The 19,787-nt window shown below is 46.4% G+C and overlaps 2 protein-coding genes across 2 annotated transcripts in view; both read left to right on the plus strand.

Annotated features, from left to right (window-relative positions):
• Nucleotides 1-19,787, plus strand: part of RHOA (ras homolog family member A) — a 51,224-nt gene that overhangs the window by 24,376 nt on the left and 7,061 nt on the right. Inside the window, exon 2 of the mRNA XM_017868081.1 lies at nt 17,575-17,732. Coding sequence (XP_017723570.1) covers nt 17,577-17,732 — 156 coding nt within the window. The 5' untranslated portion in view covers nt 17,575-17,576. The remainder of the gene's footprint in view (nt 1-17,574; nt 17,733-19,787) is intronic.
• Nucleotides 9-374, plus strand: LOC108526991 (60S ribosomal protein L39). Its single transcript, XM_017868083.1, has one exon. It carries the CDS (start codon nt 26-28, stop codon nt 179-181), a length of 156 nt encoding a protein of 51 aa, XP_017723572.1. The 5' UTR covers nt 9-25; the 3' UTR covers nt 182-374.

Raw genomic sequence — 19,787 nt, forward strand, 5'->3', positions numbered from 1 at the left:
TNGGTTCTTGCCTCCACTTCTCGCCATGTCTTCTCACAAGACTTTCAGGATTAAGCGATTCCTGGCCAAGAAACAAAAGCAAAATCGTCCCATTCCCCAGTGGATTCGGATGAAAACTGGAAATAAAATAAGGTACAACTCCAAAAGGAGACATTGGAGAAGAACCAAGCTGGGGCTATAAGGAATTGCACATGAGATGGCACATATATTTGTGCTGTCTGAAGGTCACGATCACATTACCATATCAAACTGAAAATGTCACCACTCTCTGGAGAGTTCGACGTATTTTCCTCTCTGAATCTATTATGAATGCGTTGGTTGGCTGGGTTCAGTAATAAATATGTGAGGCCTTTCATTTCAAGAAAAAAAAAAAAGTCACAAGTGACTGGTGGCTACCATGTTGGGCAGTGAAGCTATGACATTACCAGTTTTAGGATTGAATGCAATCCAGACTTTCTGTCTGTTGTGTTCACACTTGAAGCAGTGACTCTGCTCTCTAAGTATATGTAATTTTATTCATTTTTTTGTTTTGACGAACTCTCACTCTGTCACTCAAGCTGGAGTGCAGTGGCACGATCTTGGCTCACTGCAACCTCTGTTTCCTAGGTTCAACTGATCTTCCCACCTCAGCCTCACTAGTAGCTGGAACTGCAGGTGTATACTACTGCGCCTGGCTAATTTTTGTATTTCTTTTTTTTTTTTTTTTTTTTTTTTTTGGAGACAGAGTCGCTCTGTCACCCAGACTGGAGTGCAGTGGTGCGATCTCGGCTCCCTGCAACTCTGCCTCCTGGGTTCAAGCGATTCTTCTGCCTCAGCCACCCCAGTAGCTGAGACTACAGGTGCATGCCACCACGCCTGGCTAGTTTTTTGTATCTTTAATAGAGACGGGGTTTCACCGTGTTAGCCAGGATGGTCTTGATCTCCTGACCTCATGATCCTCATGCCTCAGCCTCCCAAAGTGCTGGGAATACAGGCATGAGCCACCGCGCCCGGCCTAATCTTTGTATTTTTAGTGGAGATGGGGTTTCACCGTGTTGGCCAGGCAGGTCTCAAAATCCTGACCTCAGGTAATCTGCCTGCCTCACAGCTTCCCAGAATGCTGGGATTATAGGCGAGAGCCAGCACACCTGGCCCCTTAATCTTTATCCATGACTCCTTTTACCTTTTCTGAAATAGATTTTTTCAGTTTCTCTAGTATCACTCTATCAAAATTTGTAAATTTTCCTTGTAATCCTAGACAGAGGATTAAGCCACGTGTTTTTCCAGTCCAACTTTTGTTACATCTGTATTTTCCTTTTACGTGTTGACTGGTTCAAACTGACTAGCATCCCAAGTAAGGTGTGAATTAAATCCTGAGATGGAGCCAGGCATGGTGGCTAATACCTGTAATCCCAGCACTTTGAGAGGCCAAGGCAGGCGGATTACCTACGATCAGGAGTTCAAGACCACCAGCCTGGCCAACAATGGTGAAACCCCATCTCTATAAAAATACAAAAATTAAGGCTGGGTGCAGTGGCTCACGCCTGTAATCCCAGCATTTTAGGAGGCCGAGGCAGGTGGATCACAAGGTCAGGAGTTTAAGACCAGCCTGGCCAAGGTGTTCCCCGTCTCTACTAAAACTACAAAAATTAGCTGGGCACGGTGCCGGGTGCCTGTAGTCCCAGCCACTTGGGAGGCTGAGACACGAGAATCGCTTGAACCTGGGAGGTGGAGGCTGCAGTGAGCTGAGATCGTGCCACTGCACTCCAGCCTGGGTGACAGAGTGAGACTCCATCTAAAAAAAAAAAAAATCCTGATACGGACTGTCAAAGCTGTTTGCTTCTCACAGTCTGCGGGTACTATAGATGGACGGGGACCCACCAATGAAGGAGGGGAAGCCTCCTTTTGTGAAACTGATATGCTTCTGTCTTCTAAATCAGTGTGTGGACTTGGACCTACTAATCAAGTCTTACTGTTTTTTCTGTAACTTTATTTATTTATTTATTTATTTATTTTTTGAGACAGAGTCTCACTCTGTTGCCCAGGTTGGAGTGCAGTGGCGTGATCTCGGCTCACTGCAAGCTCCGCCTCCCAGGTTCATGCCATTCTCCTGCCTTAGCCTCCCGAGTAGCTGGAATTACAGGCACCCGCCACCAGGCCCGGCTAATTTTGTGTGTGTGTGTGTGTGTGTGTGTGTGTGTGTGTGTGTGTGTGTGTGTGTGGTAGAGATGGAGTTTCACCGTGTTAGGATGGTCTCGATTTCCTGACCTCGTGTTCCTCCCACCTCGGCCTCCCAAAGTGCTGGGATTACAGGCGTGAGCCACCATGTCCGGCTTCTGTAACTTTTATTTATTGTAAGTTGTTAGCTGTTGGAATTCTGGACAGAACAGAGCTCCTGAAGCTGTTCACTGGTGTAAGAAGTAAGAAGTGTCATGACTTTTCAGCAGAGGAAGAAGTCTATTAAGGACATGTGGGCTGGAAATATGTCACTCAGAACCTATACTGGAGTCAGTCCTTCCAAGATGGGCCTAGGGCATCTGAGAAGCATAGCAGCTTCCTCTCAGCAAGTGCTGCTGAACCCCAAACTAGGCTCACACATTTTTCTTGAGTTCTCCCTGGAGAGTCCCCATTACCCTCATCCTTAAGCAACCACTACGCTCTTTTTTTTTTTTCCGGAGACTCGCCCTGTCACCCAGGCTGGAGTGCAATGGCACAATCTCCACTCACTGCAACCTCTGTCTCTTGGGGTCAAACGATTCTTTTGCTTCAGCCTCCCGAGTAGCTGGGATTACAGGTGGACGCCAGGCCTGGCTGATTTTTTTTTTTTTTTTTTTTTATTTTTGTCGAGATGGGGTTTCACCATGTTGGCCAGGTTGGTCTTGAGCTCCTGACCTTAGGTGTTCCACCTGCCTCGGCCTCCAAAAGTGCTGGGATTACAGACATGAGGCACCACGCCTAGCAGCTACTTTCTGTCTCTGTAGATTTACCTATTCTGGATATTTCATACAAATATGGTATGAAATATGTGGTTCTTTTTGACTGGTTTACTGAGCATAGTATTTTCAGGGTTCATCCATGTTGTAGCATGTTTCAGTACAGTACTGTACTTCATTCCTTATTGCTGAGTAGTACTCCACTGTATGGCTATACCACATGGTTAGATATGTAGCTTAGATAGGATTATTTTGTTAATTAAAAGCTAATGAACAATGATTTCAAAGTGTGAGATATTAGTCATTAGTAGGCTGGCCATTGAACAGCTCCAGATTTCAAAATGTAAGATATTAAATTAGTCATTAGTAGGCTGGCCCATTGAACAGCTCCAGAAGGCCTTCAGGAAGTTGTCCAGACAAATGTGAGTAAGCATCATGGTCACACAAACGTGAGAAAATTACCAAAGAGTGCTATGTGAAATGCAGAGAATTGCCCATTAATGCATGGTTGTAATTTACCTACTGAAGCATAGCCAGTAGCCACTGTAGCATCTAAAGAACATATGATGGACACACCACTCCCACACTCGGCACCCAGATAAGCAAGGCAGGCAGCAGTGCAGATGAGCTATAGTTACCCCAGGAAATCACATTGACTTGTGAAATGTGAAAAGGACTGACCTTCACTTACATTCTTTCTATAGCAGAGCTCCCTAAAGCTCAGAATGCCACAGCTGGCTGGGTGTGGTAGCTCCACCTTTTATAATCCCACCACTTTGGAAGGCAGAGGCGGGTGTATCATTTCAGCCCAGGAGTCCATCGCTGAGCCCAGGAGTTCGAGACCAGCCTGGGCAACATGGCAAAACCCCGTCTCCACACAAACACAAAAAAATTACAAAAAATTTAGCCGGGAATAGTGGCACACACCTGTAGTCCCAGCTACTCGGGAGGCTGAGGTGGGAGGATCACCTGAGCCCAGGAGTTTGAAGCTGCAGTGAGTCGTGATGATGGCACTGCACTCCAGCCTGGGCAACAGAGTGAGACTTTGTCTCCAGGAAAAAAAAAAAAAAAAAAAAGAGAAAGCCATACCCTTCCTTGACAGCATCTGTAATGAGTCAACAGACATAAAACAGTAAGAGTAAACAGTTGTAAGACATGCTAGAACCAAGAGTTAATGACTTCAGAGTGACTCAAACATATATGACATTGTTATTATTTCTTCCTCTGGTGTGTGCAGAAAAAAGATACATCTAAAAGAAATTATGGAAAACATAAAAGGGTAGAAAACAAATAGAGTTTTTTTTTTTCTTTTGAGATGGAGTCTTGCTCTGTCCCCCAGGCTGGAGTGCAGTGGCGCAATCTCGGCTCACTGCAACCTCTGCTCCCAGGTTCACGCCATTCTCCTAAGCCTCCGGAGTAACTGGGACGACAAGTGCCCGCCACCACGCCCTGTTAATTTTATTTGTATTTTTAGTAGAGATGGGGTTTCATCGTGTTAGCCAAGACTGTCTCTGTCTCCTGACCTCATGATCCGCCTGCCTCAGCCTCCCAAAGTGCTGGGATTACAGGCGTGAGCCTCTGCACCCGGCCCTTTTTTTTTTTTTTTGAGATGGAGTCTCACCCTGTTACCTAGGCTAGAGTGCAATGGCACCATCTCAGCTCACTGCAACCTTCACCTCTCAGGCTTAAGCGATTCTCCTGCCTCAGCCTCCCGAGTAGCTGGGACTACAGGTGCATGCCACCACGTCTGGCTAATTTTTTATATTTTTAGTAGAGACGGGGTTTCACCGTGTTAGCCAGGATGGTCTCAATCTCCTAACCTCATAATCCGCCCGTCTCAGCCTCCCAACGTGCTGGGATTACAGGTATGAGCCACCACGCCCGGCCTGTTTTTTTTTGAGAAGGAGTTTCTCTCTTGTTGTCCAGGCTGGAGTGCAATGGCATGGTCTCAGCTCACTGCAACCTCTGCTTCCCAGGTTGAAGCAATTATCCTGCCTCATCCTCCTGAGTAGCTGGGATTACAAGCACCCGCCACCACACCTGGCTAATTTTTTGAGACGGAGTCTTGCTCTGCCGCCCAGGCTGGAGTGCAGTGGCCGGCTTTCAGCTCACTGCAAGTTCCGCCTCCCGGGTTCACGCCATTCTCCTGTCTCAGCCTCCCGAGTAGCTGGGACTACAGGCGCCCGCCTCGTCGCCCAGCTAGTTTTTTGTATTTTTTAGTAGAGACGGGGTTTCACCGTATTAGCCAAGATGGTCTCGATCTCCTGACCTCGTGATCCGCCCGTCTCAGCCTCCCAAAGTGCTGGGATTACAGGCTTGAGCCACCGCGCCCGGCCCCAAAGTGCTGGGATTATAGGCGTGAGCTGCCACACCTGGTCATATAACAGTTTTTAAAAGCCCATATGGTCACACTGGATATAGACAAAATAGGTGAAAATTTATTAACGTAAGACTTAATGAAATACATCAGAGACCGAGTTTGTGAAGTTAAGGAAAAATATTCAAACTAGTTAATTGCTCTGAGTTACATATTAATTAATCAAGTCTTTCACAGTGTCACCAAGGTTTGCCTGAGTAGGCAAAGCAGAATAATACACTAAAGCTGTGGAATCACTTATCTTGACGCGGGGAAGGAAGGAGGGTAAGACAGTGGAATGTTTAGAAATGCAGACTATGAAACGGATTGCTTAATTTACTTCAGTGTCCAATTCTGCCTCTCACTGGCTAGCAGTGTGACTGACATTGAACAAATTAGCCTTCCCGTACTCAATTTCTTCATCTGTAAATGAGAGTATTAGAACTTACCTTATAGGAGGACTATTGCGAGGATTGTCTGTTAATATAAAGTTTATAACTGCATTATTTGTTAGCTGTTTCTTACATTTTTTCTCTTCTACAAAGTGGTGGTGGAAGACAAGGCTTCCCTACCTTTAGTTTGATGTCTATGGTTCTAAGTGTAAGGAGAAAACAGAAGGGAGGAAAGAGGAAGTAAAAACATGAAAGATGACCTAAATAAATGGAAAGACGTCCATGTTCCTGTCAGAAGACTTAACATTGTAAAGGTGGCTGGGCGCGGTGGCTCAAGCCTGTAATCCCAGCACTTTGGGAGGCCGAGACGGGCGGATCACGAGGTCAGGAGATCGAGACCATCCTGGCTAACACGGTGAAACCCCGTCTCTACTAAAAAAAATACAAAAAACTAGCCGGGCGAGGTGGCGAGCACCTGTAGTCCCAGCTACTTGGGAGGCTGAGCCAGGAGAATGGCATGAACCTGGGAGGAGGAGCTTGCAGTGAGCTGAGATCTAGCCACTGCACCCTAGCCTGGGTGACAGAGCCACGTCTCAAAAAAAAAAAAAAAAACATTGTAAAGATGGCAATACTCCCCAAATTGATGTGTAGATTCAGTGTAATTCCTATCAAAATTCCAGCTGGCTTTTTAGCAGAAATTGACAAACTGTTCCTGAAATAGATTTGGAAATTCAGAGGACCCAGAAAAGCCAAAATAATCTTGGAAAAAAAGAAAGCTGGAGGACTCACACCTGCAGATTTTAAAATTTACTGTAAAGCAACAGTAATCAAGACTGTGGTACTAGTGTAAGGGTAGACAATATAGACTGATGGAATAGAATTAATCTAAAAGTAAACCCTCAGTTGATAATCAGGTGATTTCTCAGGTGTGCCAGGAGCATCCAGTGGCGGGGGGGGGGGGGAGTCTTTTCAGTAAATAATACTGAGGTGACTGGATTTCCAAATGAAAAGAATGAAGTTGGACCCCTACCTCATATCATGTATAAAATTAACTCAAAATGAATCAGAGGCCTAAAGTGTAAGACTTAAAACTATAGAAAGAAGCATATTTTTTTTTTAATTTGAATTATTTTGAATTTGGCAGTGTTATCTTAGATATGCCACCAAACCATCAGTTAACCAAAGGGAGAAACAGATAAATTTGACTTCAACAAAATAAAAAACAAACACCAGCCGGGCGCGGTGGCTCAAGCCTGTAATCCCAGCACTTTGGGAGGCCGAGACGGGCGGATCATGAGGTCAGGAGATCGAGACCATCCTGGCTAACATGGTGAAACTCCGTCTCTGCTAAAAAAATACAAAAAACTAGCCGGGCGAGGTGGTGGGCGCCTGTAGTCCCAGCTACTCAGGAGGCTGAGGCAGGAGAATGGCATGAACCCGGGAGGCGGAGCTTATAGTGAGCTGAGATCTGGCCACTGCACTGCAGTCTGGGCGACAAAGCGAGACTCCGTCTCAAAAAAAACGAACACCATCAAGAAAGTAAAAAAACAACTGAGTTTAAAAATGGGCAGTGGGAGCTGGGCGCGGTGGCTCACTTCTGTAATCCTAGCATTTTGGGAGGCCAAGGCAAGTGGATCACCTGAGGTCAGGAGTTCGAGACCAGCCTGGTCAACACGATAAAACCTCATCTCTACTAAAAATACAAAAATTAGCCAGACATGGTGGCAAACGCCTGTAATCCCTGCTACTTGGGAGACGGAGGCAGGAGAATTGCTTGAACCTGGGAGGTGGAGATTGCAGTGAGTCAAGATCGCACCGCTGTGCTCTAGCCTGGGTGACAGAGTAAGACTCTGTCTAAAAAAATAAAAAAAAAAAGGGCAATGGGCCAGGCGCAGTGGCTCACACCTGTAGTCCCAACACTTAGAGCCAACACAGGAAAATCACTTGAGGCTAGGAGTTTGAGACCAGCCAGAGCAAGACCCTGTCTCTGCATAAAAGATAATCAAAATTTTTTTTCCCTGGAGACAAGAGTCTTGCTGTCACCCAGACTGGAGTGCAGTGGCGCGATCTTGGCTCACTGCAACCTCCTCCTCCCAGGTTCCAACAATTCTCCTGCCTCAGCCTCCCGAGTAGCTGAGATTACAGGTGCCTGCCACCATGCTAGGCTAATTTTTGTATTCTTAGTAGAGAATGGTTTCACCATGTTGGTCAGGCTGGTTTTGAACTTCTGACCTCAAGCAATCCGCCCATCTGAGCCTCCCAAAGTGCTAGGACTATAGGCGTGAGCCACTGCGCCCGGCCAAGATAATTAAATTTTTAGAAAGTGGGGGTGGCCGGGCGCGGTGGCTCAAGCCTGTAATCCCAGCACTTGAGGAGGCCGAGACGGGCGGATCACGAGGTCAGGGAGATCGAGACCATCCTGGTATAACATGGCTGAAACCCCGTCTCTACTAAAAATACAAAAAAACTAGCCGGGCGAGTGGCGGGCGCCTGTAGTCGCCCAGCTACTGCAGAGAGGTCTTGAGCAGGAGAATGGCATGACCCGGGAGGCGGAGGCTTGCAGTGAGCCGAGATTCGCGCCACTGCACTCCAGTCTGGGCGGACAGAGCGAGGCCTCAAAAAAAAAAAGAAAGTGGGGGCATCACTTGAGCCCAGGAGTTTAAGACCAGCCTGGGCAACATGATGAAACCCTGTCTTTACAAACCCACAAAAATTAGCTGGGCGTGGTGTGTGTGCCTGTACTCCCAGCTACTTGGGAGACTGAAGTGGGAGGATTACCCGAGCCTGGGAGGTCGGGTTTGTGGTAAAGCCGTGATAACACCATCGCACTCCAGCAGCCGGGGTGACAGTGAGACCCTGTCTCCAAAAAAAACAAAAATTTAAAAATTGTAAAAGAAATACTGTTACTTCTATATTGTTACTGGTGACTTAATTAGATATAACTGACTTTTGGATAAATAAACCTCTACTCCAAACTCCTATAAGTTATTTCTGAGACTAAACCTAGCCTGGAAAATGACACATCTGGGAGAGCTAAGCGTGATTTCCTTTCTTAAGCTGACAAACCATGTACCTGTAAAGACGCTGGATTATAGCAAAGTGGAAAGGAAAGATAATTTTGCGAAGTTTCTCCTTCATTTTTCAAGGAAAAAACAGCAAGTTTGATTTTCTGTGCTTGTACTTTTTCCTTCTCAACATTTGTGTTTGTATTGCCGCACTCCCAGCATCCCAGAAATCACCTAGGCTTTCATTTTGTCTGATAATCCCTCGTAATTTTTGTCTTTGTCACCATTCGTGGCTAAATGATTTTATACTTTTTCTGGGCCAAATGTTCTTCATCAAATATTTTCTTTTCTTTTCTGTATTTTTTCCGAGACACAGTCTCACTCTGCCGCCCAGGCTGTAATGCAGTGGTGCGATCTCGGGTCACTGCAACCTCCACCTTCCAGGTTGAAGTGATTCTCGTGTCGCTGGGATTACAGACACATGCCACCATGCCCGGCTAATTTTTATATTTTCAGTAGAGATGGGGTTTCACCATGTTTGCCAGGCTGGTCTCGAACTCCTGACCTCAAGTGATCCTCCCGCCTTGGCCTCCCAAAGTGCTGGGATTATGGACGTGAGCCACTGTGCCTGGCCGGACTGGGGTCTTTAAAGGTGAATTCCCTCGCTGTAAGCAAAGGTGGAGACAGAGTCTGGACATTCTAGGAAGGGAAGGCACAAACAGAATAGAAGACACATGTGGTGATCTCAGAAACACCTAAGCACCCAGAAGGAATGGAGTGCAGGCTGAAAGTGCAGAGAGGAAGGTGGCACTGGAGAGGGCCCAAGGACAGGCATGATGCCCTATCTATCCAAGGAAACTTTTCAAACCATAACAAAAGATTTAAGTCAATAGTAGAACAAATATTGGGGGCACGTTGAACTATAAACAAAGCAATGATAGCTCTTTTTTTGTTTTTTTTTTGAGAACGAGTCTCACTGTGTCGCCCAGGCTGGAGGGCAGTGGCGTGATCTCGGCTCACTGCAAGCTCCGCCTCCCGGGTTCCCACCATTCTCCTGCCTCAGTCTCCCGAGTAGCTGGGACTACAGGCGCCCGCCACCTCGCCTGGCTAGTTTTGTATTTTAGTAGAGACGGGGTTTCACCGCGTTAGCCAGGAAGGTCTCGATCTCTTGACCTCGTGATCCGCCCGCCTCGGCCTCCCGAAGTGCTGGGATTACAGGCGTGAGCCACCGCGCCAGGCCTGAATTGAGTGTCTTCTAGGTAAGGTGCTACTCAAAGGTGGCCTTTTTCTTTTGATAGGGAGTTTTGCTCTTGTCGCCCAGACTGGAGTGCAGTGGCGCTAACTCGGCTCACTGCAACCTTTGCCTCCTGTGTTCAAGCGATTCTCCTGCCTCAGCATCTAGAGTAATTGGGATTACTTACAGGTGCCCACCACCACGCCCACCTAATTTTTGTGTTTTTAGTAGAGACTGGGTTACACCATGTTGGTCATGCTTGTCTCAAACTCCTGACCTCAGGTGATCCACCTGCCTCGGCCTCTCAAAGTGCTGGGATTGCAGGCATGAATCACCACACCTGGCCAAGGCAGCCTTTTCTTGAGCTGGGGAATTCCTGTTGATGTCTCTTTGCATCCCATAGGGTCCTGGTGGTTTGACTTTGGGCAAAAACCCATACAGATTAGGCCTTATGAGAGATGTAAAGTTTATTAAATATATTTTTTTTTAGTTTTGTGAGACAGGGTCTTACTGTGTCACTCAGGCTGGAGTGTAGTGGTGTGATCTCAGCTCACTGCAACCTCTGCCTCCTGTACTCAAGTGATCCTCCCATCTTAGCCTCCCGAGTAGCTGTGACCACAGATGGGCACCACCACACCCAGCTAATTTTTTGTATTTTGCATAGAGATGGGGTTTCACTATGTTTAGGATCGTCTTCAACTCCTAGGCTCAAGAGATTTGCCCACCTTGGCTTCCCAAAGTGTTGGGATTACAGGTGTGAGCCACTGCGCCCAGCCTCTATTTTTTTTATTTTTATTTTATTTATTTACTTTTTTTCGGACGGAGTCTTGCTCTGTCACCCAGGCTGGAGTGCAGTGGCACGATCTCAGCTCACTGCAAGCTCCACCTCCTGGGTTCACGCCATCCTCCTGCCTCAGCCTCCGGAGTAGCTGGGACCACAGGCGCCTGCCACCATGCCCGGCTAATTTTTTGTATTTTAATAGAGACGGGGTTTCACCGTGTTAGCCATGATAGTCTCGATCTCCTGACCTCGTGATCCGCCCATCTCAGCCTCCCAAAGTGCTGTGATTAGAGGCGTGAGTCACCATGCCCGGCCAATGTTTTTTTATTTTTATGAGATAGGGTCTTGCTATGTTGCCCAAGCTGGTCTCAAACTCTGGACTCTAGCTATCTTTCCACCTCAGCCTCCTGAGTAGATGGGATTACAGGTATGAGTTGCCACACTTGACTCTAACTGGAGAACTTCACTTTCTCTCTATCTTTTTTTTTTTTTTTTTGAGGTGGATTTTCACTCATTGCCTAGGCTGAAGGGCAATGGCATGATCTCATCTCACTGCAACCTCCGTCTCCCGGATTCAAGTGATTCTTCTCCCTCAACCGCCTGAGTAGCTGAGATTACAGGCGTGTGCCACCGTGCCCAGCTAATTTTTGTATTTTTAGTAGAGATGGGATTTCACCATGTTGATCAGGCTGGTCTTGAACTCCTGACATCGTGATCCATGGGCCTCGCTCTCAGCTTCCCAAAGTGCTGGGATTACAGACATGAGCCACTGCGCCTAGCCTTTTTTTTTTTTTTTTTTTTGAGACAGAGTCTCACTGTGTTGCCCAGGCTGGAGTGCAGTGGCGTGTTCTCAGCTCACTGCAACTTTCGCCTCCTGAACTCAAGTGATTCTCATACCTCAGTATCCTGAGTGGCTGGGGTTACAGGTGCCTGCCACCATACCCAGCTAATTTTTTTTTTTTTTTTTTTTGAAATAGGGTTTTTCTCTTACTGCCTAGGCTGGAATGCAATGGTGAGATCTCGGCTTACCGCAGCTTCTGCCTCCTCGGTTCAAGAGATTCTCCTGCCTCGGCCTTTCCAGTAACTGGGATTACGGGTACATGCCACTATGCCCAGCTTATTTTTGTATTTTTTTGTAGAGATAGGGTTTCACAATGTTGGCCAGGCTGGTCATGAACTCCTGACCTCAAGTGATCAGCCTACCTCAGCCTCCCAAAGTGCTGGCATTACAGGCATGAACCATTGCTCCCGGCCTTGACTGCATGCTCTTGTTTAAAGATTTATATTGAGCACATTTCCCTATCATTGAAATGCTTCTTATTGTGCTTTCATACTTAGTAGTATCATCAGTTTACTCCCTTTTTGCAAAAAAAAAAAAAAAGTTAAATGACGAGATCATTTTGTGGATTTGGATGAAATTCTATAATACCTGTCTGTCTATCTATATATCTATATACATACTCACTGCCATATGTAATACCGTGCTGAGAATTCACAAATAATGGCAGCACTGTCAGCCCTCTTGAGTCTTTTTGTTTTGTTTTCATTTTTTATTTTTTTCATTGTTGTTTGCCCTCTTGAGTTTTCTTCTGGTACCCCTGTGGATTGTCTTATCCATTCTGGTTGGGGAACATACCCTTTAGACAATATAGTTTTGATAATGAGTATCTATTATTATTATTTATTTATTTATTTTTGAGACGGAGACTTGTTCTGTTGCCCAGGCTGGAGTGCAGTGGTGCGATCTCGGCTCACTGCAACCTCCACCTCCTGGGTTCACGCCATTCTCCTGCCTCAGCTTCCTGAGTAGCTGGGACTACAGGCGCTCACCACCACACCTGGCTAATTTTTTGTATTCTTTAGTAGAGACGGAGTTTCACCGTGTTAGCCAGGACGGTCTCAATCTCCTGACCTCGTGATCCGCCCGCCTCATCCTCTCGAAGTGCCGGATTACAGGCGTGAGCCACCACGCCCGGCTTTTTTTTTTTTTTTTTTTTTTTTGAGACAGTCTCTCACCCGGGATGGAGTGCAGTGGGGTGATCTCAGCTTACTGCAGCCTCCATCTCCAGGGTTCAAGCGATTCTCCTGCCTCACCCTCCTGAGTAGCTGGGACTACAGGCACGTGCTACCAGACCCAGCTAATTTTTATATTTTTAGTAGTGATGGGGTTTCATTATGTTGGCCAGGCTGGTGTCAAACTCCTGACCTTGTGATCTGCCCACCTCGGCCTCCCAGAGTGCTGGGATTTCAGGCGTGAACCACCATGCCCAGCCAAGTATATATTATTTAGGATTAGTTTGACTACAGGTAACAGAGACTTGAAAAATACCATCTTAAACAAGACAGTCAATTATTTCTCATTCATATGGAAGCAACATGGAAGGTAGGCTGTCTTGGGGCTGAGTTGATGGCTCCCAAGATCACCTGAAATCCAGGCTCCTTTTTACCTTTTGGTTTTCAGCCCCGTGGTATGGCATTCATTCTCACATACCAGGGTGGCTACTTAAAAATCAGCCCTTACTTCAGATTTAAGCAGTAGGAAAGGAGAAAGAGAATGAAGAAGAGCATGTGACTTCACTTTTTCTAAGAAGGACTTTCTGGAAGTCCCACAACATACTACTGATTCACATCTCATGGTACATGGCCATGTCTCCAAGGGAAGTTAGGAAGTGTAGTCTACAACAAAGTACATAGCTAAAAATTGAAGTATGGTCTAAGAGGGAAGTGTGGGAATTGGGGTGGTTGACCATCACTGTCTGCCAGATGGAAGGAATCTGTAGATTTTTTCCCCCCCTACTGGGGGCGAGAGTGGTTGTAACAGCTTTATTGAAATATAATCTACATACCTTACAATTCACCTATTTAAAGTGTGAATTACATATACTGTGGGCTGGGTGCGGTGGCTCATGCCTGTAATCCCAACACTGGAGGAGAGGCAGAGGCGGGAGGATCGCTTGACCTCAAGAGTTTGAGAGCGGCTGGGGCAACATGGTGAAACCCGGTCACTACTAAAAATACAAAAAATTAGCCAGGTGTGTCGGCATGCACCTGTAGTCCCAGCTACTAGGGAGACTGAGATAGGAGGATCACTTGAGCCTGGGGAGGCTAAGGTTGCAGTGAGTAGAGATCGCACCACTACACTCCAGCCTGGGCAACACAGTGAGACCCTGTCTCAAAATAAATAAAATGTGTGAATTATATATACTATAATAAGTAGTTTATAGTATATTCATAGAGTTGTGCAGCCATCACCACAATAATTTTGGAAAAATCTCGTTACCTGAGAAACTCCACTATTCCATTAGTCATTTTCCATTTCTCTCCACCCCCAAGTCCCTGCCCTAGGCAGCTACCAGTCTATTTTCTCTTTCTGGATTTGTTTATTCTGGACAATTTTATATAAATGGAATCATGCATGTTGGTTTTTATGACTGGGTTCTTATATAACATTTTCAAGATTCATCCATATTATAGCATATATCAGTACTTTATCGCTGAACAATGTTCCATTCCATTGTATCGATATATTCATCAGTTGTTGGATATTTGGGTTCTTTACATTTTTTGACTGTTATGAATAATCGTGCTATGAATATTCATGTGGAGATACAAGTTGTTATGTGGACATATGTTTTTGTTTCTCTTAGATGTATACCTAGGAATAGAATTGCAGGGTCATACCTACTCACATCCTTTGAATTGGATTAGATTGTCTTTTTATTATTGAATTGTAAAAGTTCTTTATTTTTTAATTTTTTCTGTATACTGTATTTAGGCCTGGTGAAGTGGCTTATGCTTGTAATCCCAGCACTTTGGGAGGCTGAATCGGGAGGATTGCATGAGCCCAGGAGTTTGAGACCAGCCTGGATAATATAGTGAAACCCCATCTGTATAAAAATCAGTCAGTGTGGTGGCAGGAGCCTGGTAGTCCCAACTACTTGGGAGGTTGAGGTGGGAGGATCACTTGAGTTGAGCCTGGGAGGCAGAGGCTGCAGTGAGCCAATATTGCACCACTGCTTTCCAGCTTTGGTGACAGAATGAGAACCTTTCTCAAAATAACTACGTAATAGATAAATACATAGATAGGTTAGATAGATACACAGATTGGATAGATGCATAGATAGATGGGCAGTGGCTCATGCCTACAATCCCTCAGCACTGTGGGAGGCCGAGGCGAGATGACTTGAGCTCAGGAGCTGGAGACCAGCCTGGGCAACATGGCAAAATCCTTTCTCTGCCGAAAATACAAAATTAGCTGAGCATGGTGGTGCATGCCTGTGGTCCCAGTCCTGGGGAATCTGAGGTGGGAGGATCACTTGAGCCTCTGAGGCAGAGGTTGCATTGAGCTGAGATCACGCCACTGCATTCCAGCCTGGGTGACAGAGTGAGACCTCATCTCAGAAAAAAAAAAAAAAGATAGATGGATAGATAAATAGCACGCTGTACTTCATGCCGGAAAGAGTTTGTTTTTTGTTTGTTTGTTTTTTAGACACAGTTTCACTCTGTTGCACAGACTGGAGTACAGTGGTGCAATCTGGGCTCACTGCAATCTCTGCCTCCCGGGTTCAAGCAATTCTTCTGCCTCAGTCTCCCAAGTAACTGGGATTACAAGTGCCCATCACCACACCCTGCTAAGTTTTGCATTTTTTGTAGAAACAGGGTTTTGCTGGGTTGGTCAGGCTGGTCTCGAACTCCTGACTTCAAGTGTTCTGCTCACCTCAGCCTCCCAAAGTGCTGAGATTACAGGCATAAGCTACCGTGCCCAGCCCAAAAAGAATTCTTTATGACTTTCAACCTTGCAAGAGATCCTGAGCCAGACCACCAACCTAAGCTACTTTTTTGTAGTTGAGTCATAAGAGTTTGAGACACAAGGTTCACTCTGTCACTCCAGGCTGGAGTGCAGTGGTGCAGTCGTAGCTCACCGCATCTTCCACCTCCTGGGCTCAAGCAATCCTCCCACCTCAGCCTCCTTGGTAGCTGGGACCAGAGGTGCATGCTACCATACCTGGCTGATTTTTTTTTTTTCTTTCTTTTTTTAGAGACTGTGTCTCACTGTGGTTCCCCAGGCCGGAATGTAGTGATGCAATCTCAGCTCACTGCAGCCTCCATCTCCTGGACTCAGGCGATTATCCCACCTGAGCCTCCCAAGTAGCTGTGATTAGTGTGCACCACCGCTCCTGGATAATTTTTTTGTATTTTTGGTAGAGACAGGGTTTCTCTATGTTGCTCAGACTGGTCTTGAACTCCTGGACTGTCAAGCAGTCCACCTGTTTCGGCCTCCCAGAATGCTGGGATTACAGGTGTGAGCCACTGCGCCCGGCCCTTTTGTTTCTTTTCTTTCTCCCCTCCCCTCTCATGCTTCCGTCCTTCTTTCCTTTCTCAGTATCTCACTACGTTGCCAGGGCTGGTCTCTAACTCCTGGGCCTGAGCATTCCTCCTGCTTCAGCCTCCCAAAGTGTTGGGATTACAGACATGAACTACTGTGTTCGGCATTGATTTTTTTTTTTTTTTTTTTTTTGAGATGGAGTTTCGCTCTTGTTGTCCAGGCTGGAGTGCAATGGTGTGATCTCGGCTCACCACAACCTCCGCCTACCAGGTTCAAGTGATTCTCCTGCCTTGTGCTCCCTAGTAGCTGGCATTACAGGCATGCGCCACCACGCCCGGCTAAGTTTGTATTTTTAGTTGAGACGGGGTTTCTCCATGTTGGTCATGCTGGTCTCAAACTCCCGACCTCAGGTGATCTGCCCACCTCAGCCTCCCAAAGTGCTGGGATTACAGGCGTGAGCCACTGTGCCTGGCTCAGTTGATTTTTTTCTGTGTTAATATTGTATCCTGCAACCTTACTGAACTTGTTTATTCTAAAAGTTTTCTTTAGGATTTCCCACATTACAAAATCATCTCATGTACGAATTGAGATAGTTTTACTTCTTCTTTTCCAATTTGGATGTCTTTTATTTCATTTTCTTATCTTATTGCCTTGGCTAGGACCTCCAATATCGTGCTGGATAGGAGTGGCAAAAACAGGCCATGCGGGGTGGCTCACGCCTGTAATCCCAGCACTTTGGGAGGCTGAGGCAGGTGGATCGCCTGAGGTCAGGAGTTCAAGACCAACCTAGCCAACAAGGTGAAACCCCGTCTCTACCAAAAATTCAAAAATTAGCTGGACGTGGTGGTGCATGTCTATAATCCCAGCTACTTGGGAGGCTGAGGCAGGAGAATCACTTGAACCCAGGAGGCTGGAGGTTGCAGTGAGCCGAGATTGGGCCAGTGCACTCCAGGTTGGGCGACAGACTGAGATTGCATCTAAATAGAAGTGGCAGGCCGGGCGCGGTGGCTCAAGCCTGTAATCCCAGCACTTTGGGAGGCCGAGACGGGCGGATCACGAGGTCAGGAGATCGAGACCATCCTGGCTAATACGGTGAAACCCCGTCTCTACTAAAAAATACAAAAAACTAGCCGGGCGACGAGGCGGGCGCCTGTAGTCCCAGCTACTCAGGAGGCTGAGACAGGAGAATGGCATAAACCCGGGAGGCGGAGCTTGCAGTGAGCTGAGATCCGGCCACTGCACCCCAGCCTGGGCGGCAGAGCAAGACTCCGTCTCAAAAAAAAATAAAATAAAATAAAAAAAGAAGTGGCAAGAACATACATTCTTTTCTTGTTTCTGATCTTAGGGGGCAGACGTTTTTTTCATTGTTTTACCATTAAGTATAAAGTTAGTTATGAGTTTTTGATGTATAACCTTTTGGTGCCAGGTGGAATCAGTGTACTGGAAGTTTGAATTTGAGTATGCTAATACAGGCTTATGCCCCGTGGTTACCAAAGCATGTGTCATAGCCTGTGAGCTACCTATGGCTTCTTGTGCATTGCAGGTAACATCTGTGTTTTGTGTTTCAGCAATGGCTGCCATCCGGAAGAAACTAGTGATTGTTGGTGATGGAGCCTGTGGAAAGACGTGCTTGCTCATAGTGTTCAACAAGGACCAGTTCCCAGAGGTGTATGTGCCCACAGTGTTTGAGAACTATGTGGCAGATATCGAGGTGGATGGAAAACAGGTGAGTATACTTTTCATAACAACTGATGCCATTTTCCACGTTAGAATATTTATGAAGCGTATAGAGAATCAGAGCTTTTGCCTCTTCAGTATACTGTATAACAAAATGTTGAAAAGAATAATCCATTCTCATCCTGCCATCTTAGTCCAAGTTTGTTCTTTTTTTCTTTTTTTTTTTTTCTTTTTGAGATGGAGTCTCATTCTGAGGCCCAGGCTAGAGTGCAGTGGCTCGATCTTGGCTCACTGCAACCTCTGCCTCCCAGGTTCAAGCGATTCTCCTACTTCAGCCTCCCAAGTAGCAGGGATTACAGGCATGTGCCACCATGCTCAGCTAATTTTTTGTATTTAGTAGAGATGGGTTTCACCATGCTGCTCTCGAACTCCTGACCTCAGGTGATCCACCCGCCTCAGCCTCCCAAAGTGCTGGGATTATAGGAGTGAGCCAGTGTGCTCAGCCTTCCTCCAGGTTTTTAAAGGATTCTCCTGCCTCAGCCTCCCCAATAGCTGGGATTATGGGAATGCGCCACCACGCCTGGCTGATTTTTGTGTTTTTAGTAGAAATGGGGTTTCACTACATTGGCCAGGCTAGTCATGAACTCCTGACCTCAGGTGATCTGGCTGTTTTTTCATTTTTAACTGCTACTCATGCAGACTTTGTTTACATTCATATGTATTTCACATGGCGTCCTTGGCATATGTGTTGTTGGTTTTTTGTTTGTTTTGTTGTTTTGTTTTGTTTTTTGAGACAGAGTCTCACTCTGTTGCCCAGGCTGGAGTGCAGTGGCGCAGTCTCGGCTTGCTGCAACCTCCCGGGTTCAAGCAATTCTTTTGCCTCAGCCTGCAGAGTAGAGTAGCTGGGATTACAGGCGCGTGCCACCATGCCTGGCTAATAGTTGTATTTTGTAAAGATGCAATTTCTCCATCTTGGCCAGGCTGGTCTCAAACTCCTGACCTCAGGTGATCCACACGCCTCAGCTTCTCAAAGTGCTGGGATTACAGGCATGAGCCACCTTGCCCAGCCATATGTGCTCTTTTCAAGTTTACGTATATTTGAAGTTTAGTTCATTGCCATATAGATAATGCTTAGATGAACTTCTTTGTATGGTTTGACTTTTTTTTTTTTTTCTTTCTTTCTTTTTTTTTTTTGAGACGGAGTCTCACTGTGTCGCCCGGGCTGGAGTGCAGTGGCCGGATCTCAGCTCACTGCAAGCTCCGCCTCCCGGGTTCACGCCATTCTCCTGCCTCGGCCTCCCAAGTAGCTGGGACTACAGGCGCCCGCCACCTCACCCGGCTAGTTTTTTGTATTTTTTAGTAGAGACGGGGTTTCACCGTGTTAGCCAGGATGGTCTTGATCTCCTGACCTCGTGATCCGCCCGTCTTGGCCTCCCAAAGTGCTGGGATTACAGGCTTGAGCCACTGTGCCCGGCCTTGGTTTGACTTTTAAAACAATCTGTCAAAGTATTTAATCAAATGTCCAAGTATTAGATTACTAGTTCAAGAGGTTCTTACTGTTTGTGCTTCTCAAAGGATTGTACTGATCTGCAGAACACCACCACCAATGTGACATTTAAGCAACATTGTTGCTTACATTTAATTTTTTTTTTTTTTTTTTTTGAGACGGAGTCTTGCTCACCGTCACCCAGGGTGGAGTACAGAGGTGCGATCTCGGCTCACCACAACCTCTGCCTCCCGGGCTCAAGCAATCCTCCCACCTCAGTCTCTCAAGTAGCTGGGACTATAGGCATACACCACTACAGTCAGCCGATTTTTTTTTTTTTTTTTTTTGAGACGGAATTTCGCTCTTGTTGCCCAGGCTGGAGTGACACCATCTCAGCTCACTACAACCTTTGGCTCCCGGGTTCACGTGAATCTCCTGCCTCAGCCTCCCGAGTAGCTGGGATTACAGGCATATGCCACCATGCCCGGGTAATTATGTGTTTTTAGTAGAGAAGGGGTTTCTCCGTGTTGGTCAGGCTGGTCTACTTCCGACCTCAGGTGATCCACCCGCCTCAGCGTCCAAAAGTGCTGGGATTACAGGCATGAGCCACTGTGCCCG

The sequence above is a fragment of the Rhinopithecus bieti genome, unplaced genomic scaffold, assembly GCF_001698545.2.
Source record: "Rhinopithecus bieti isolate Rb0 unplaced genomic scaffold, ASM169854v2 scaffold_3875, whole genome shotgun sequence".
Taxonomy (NCBI): Eukaryota; Metazoa; Chordata; class Mammalia; order Primates; family Cercopithecidae; genus Rhinopithecus; species Rhinopithecus bieti.

Bases quoted from the DNA above. Each gene is read 5' to 3' on its own strand.
- LOC108526991 (XM_017868083.1), top strand. From the start codon at position 26: ATGTCTTCTCACAAGACTTTCAGGATTAAGCGATTCCTGGCCAAGAAA.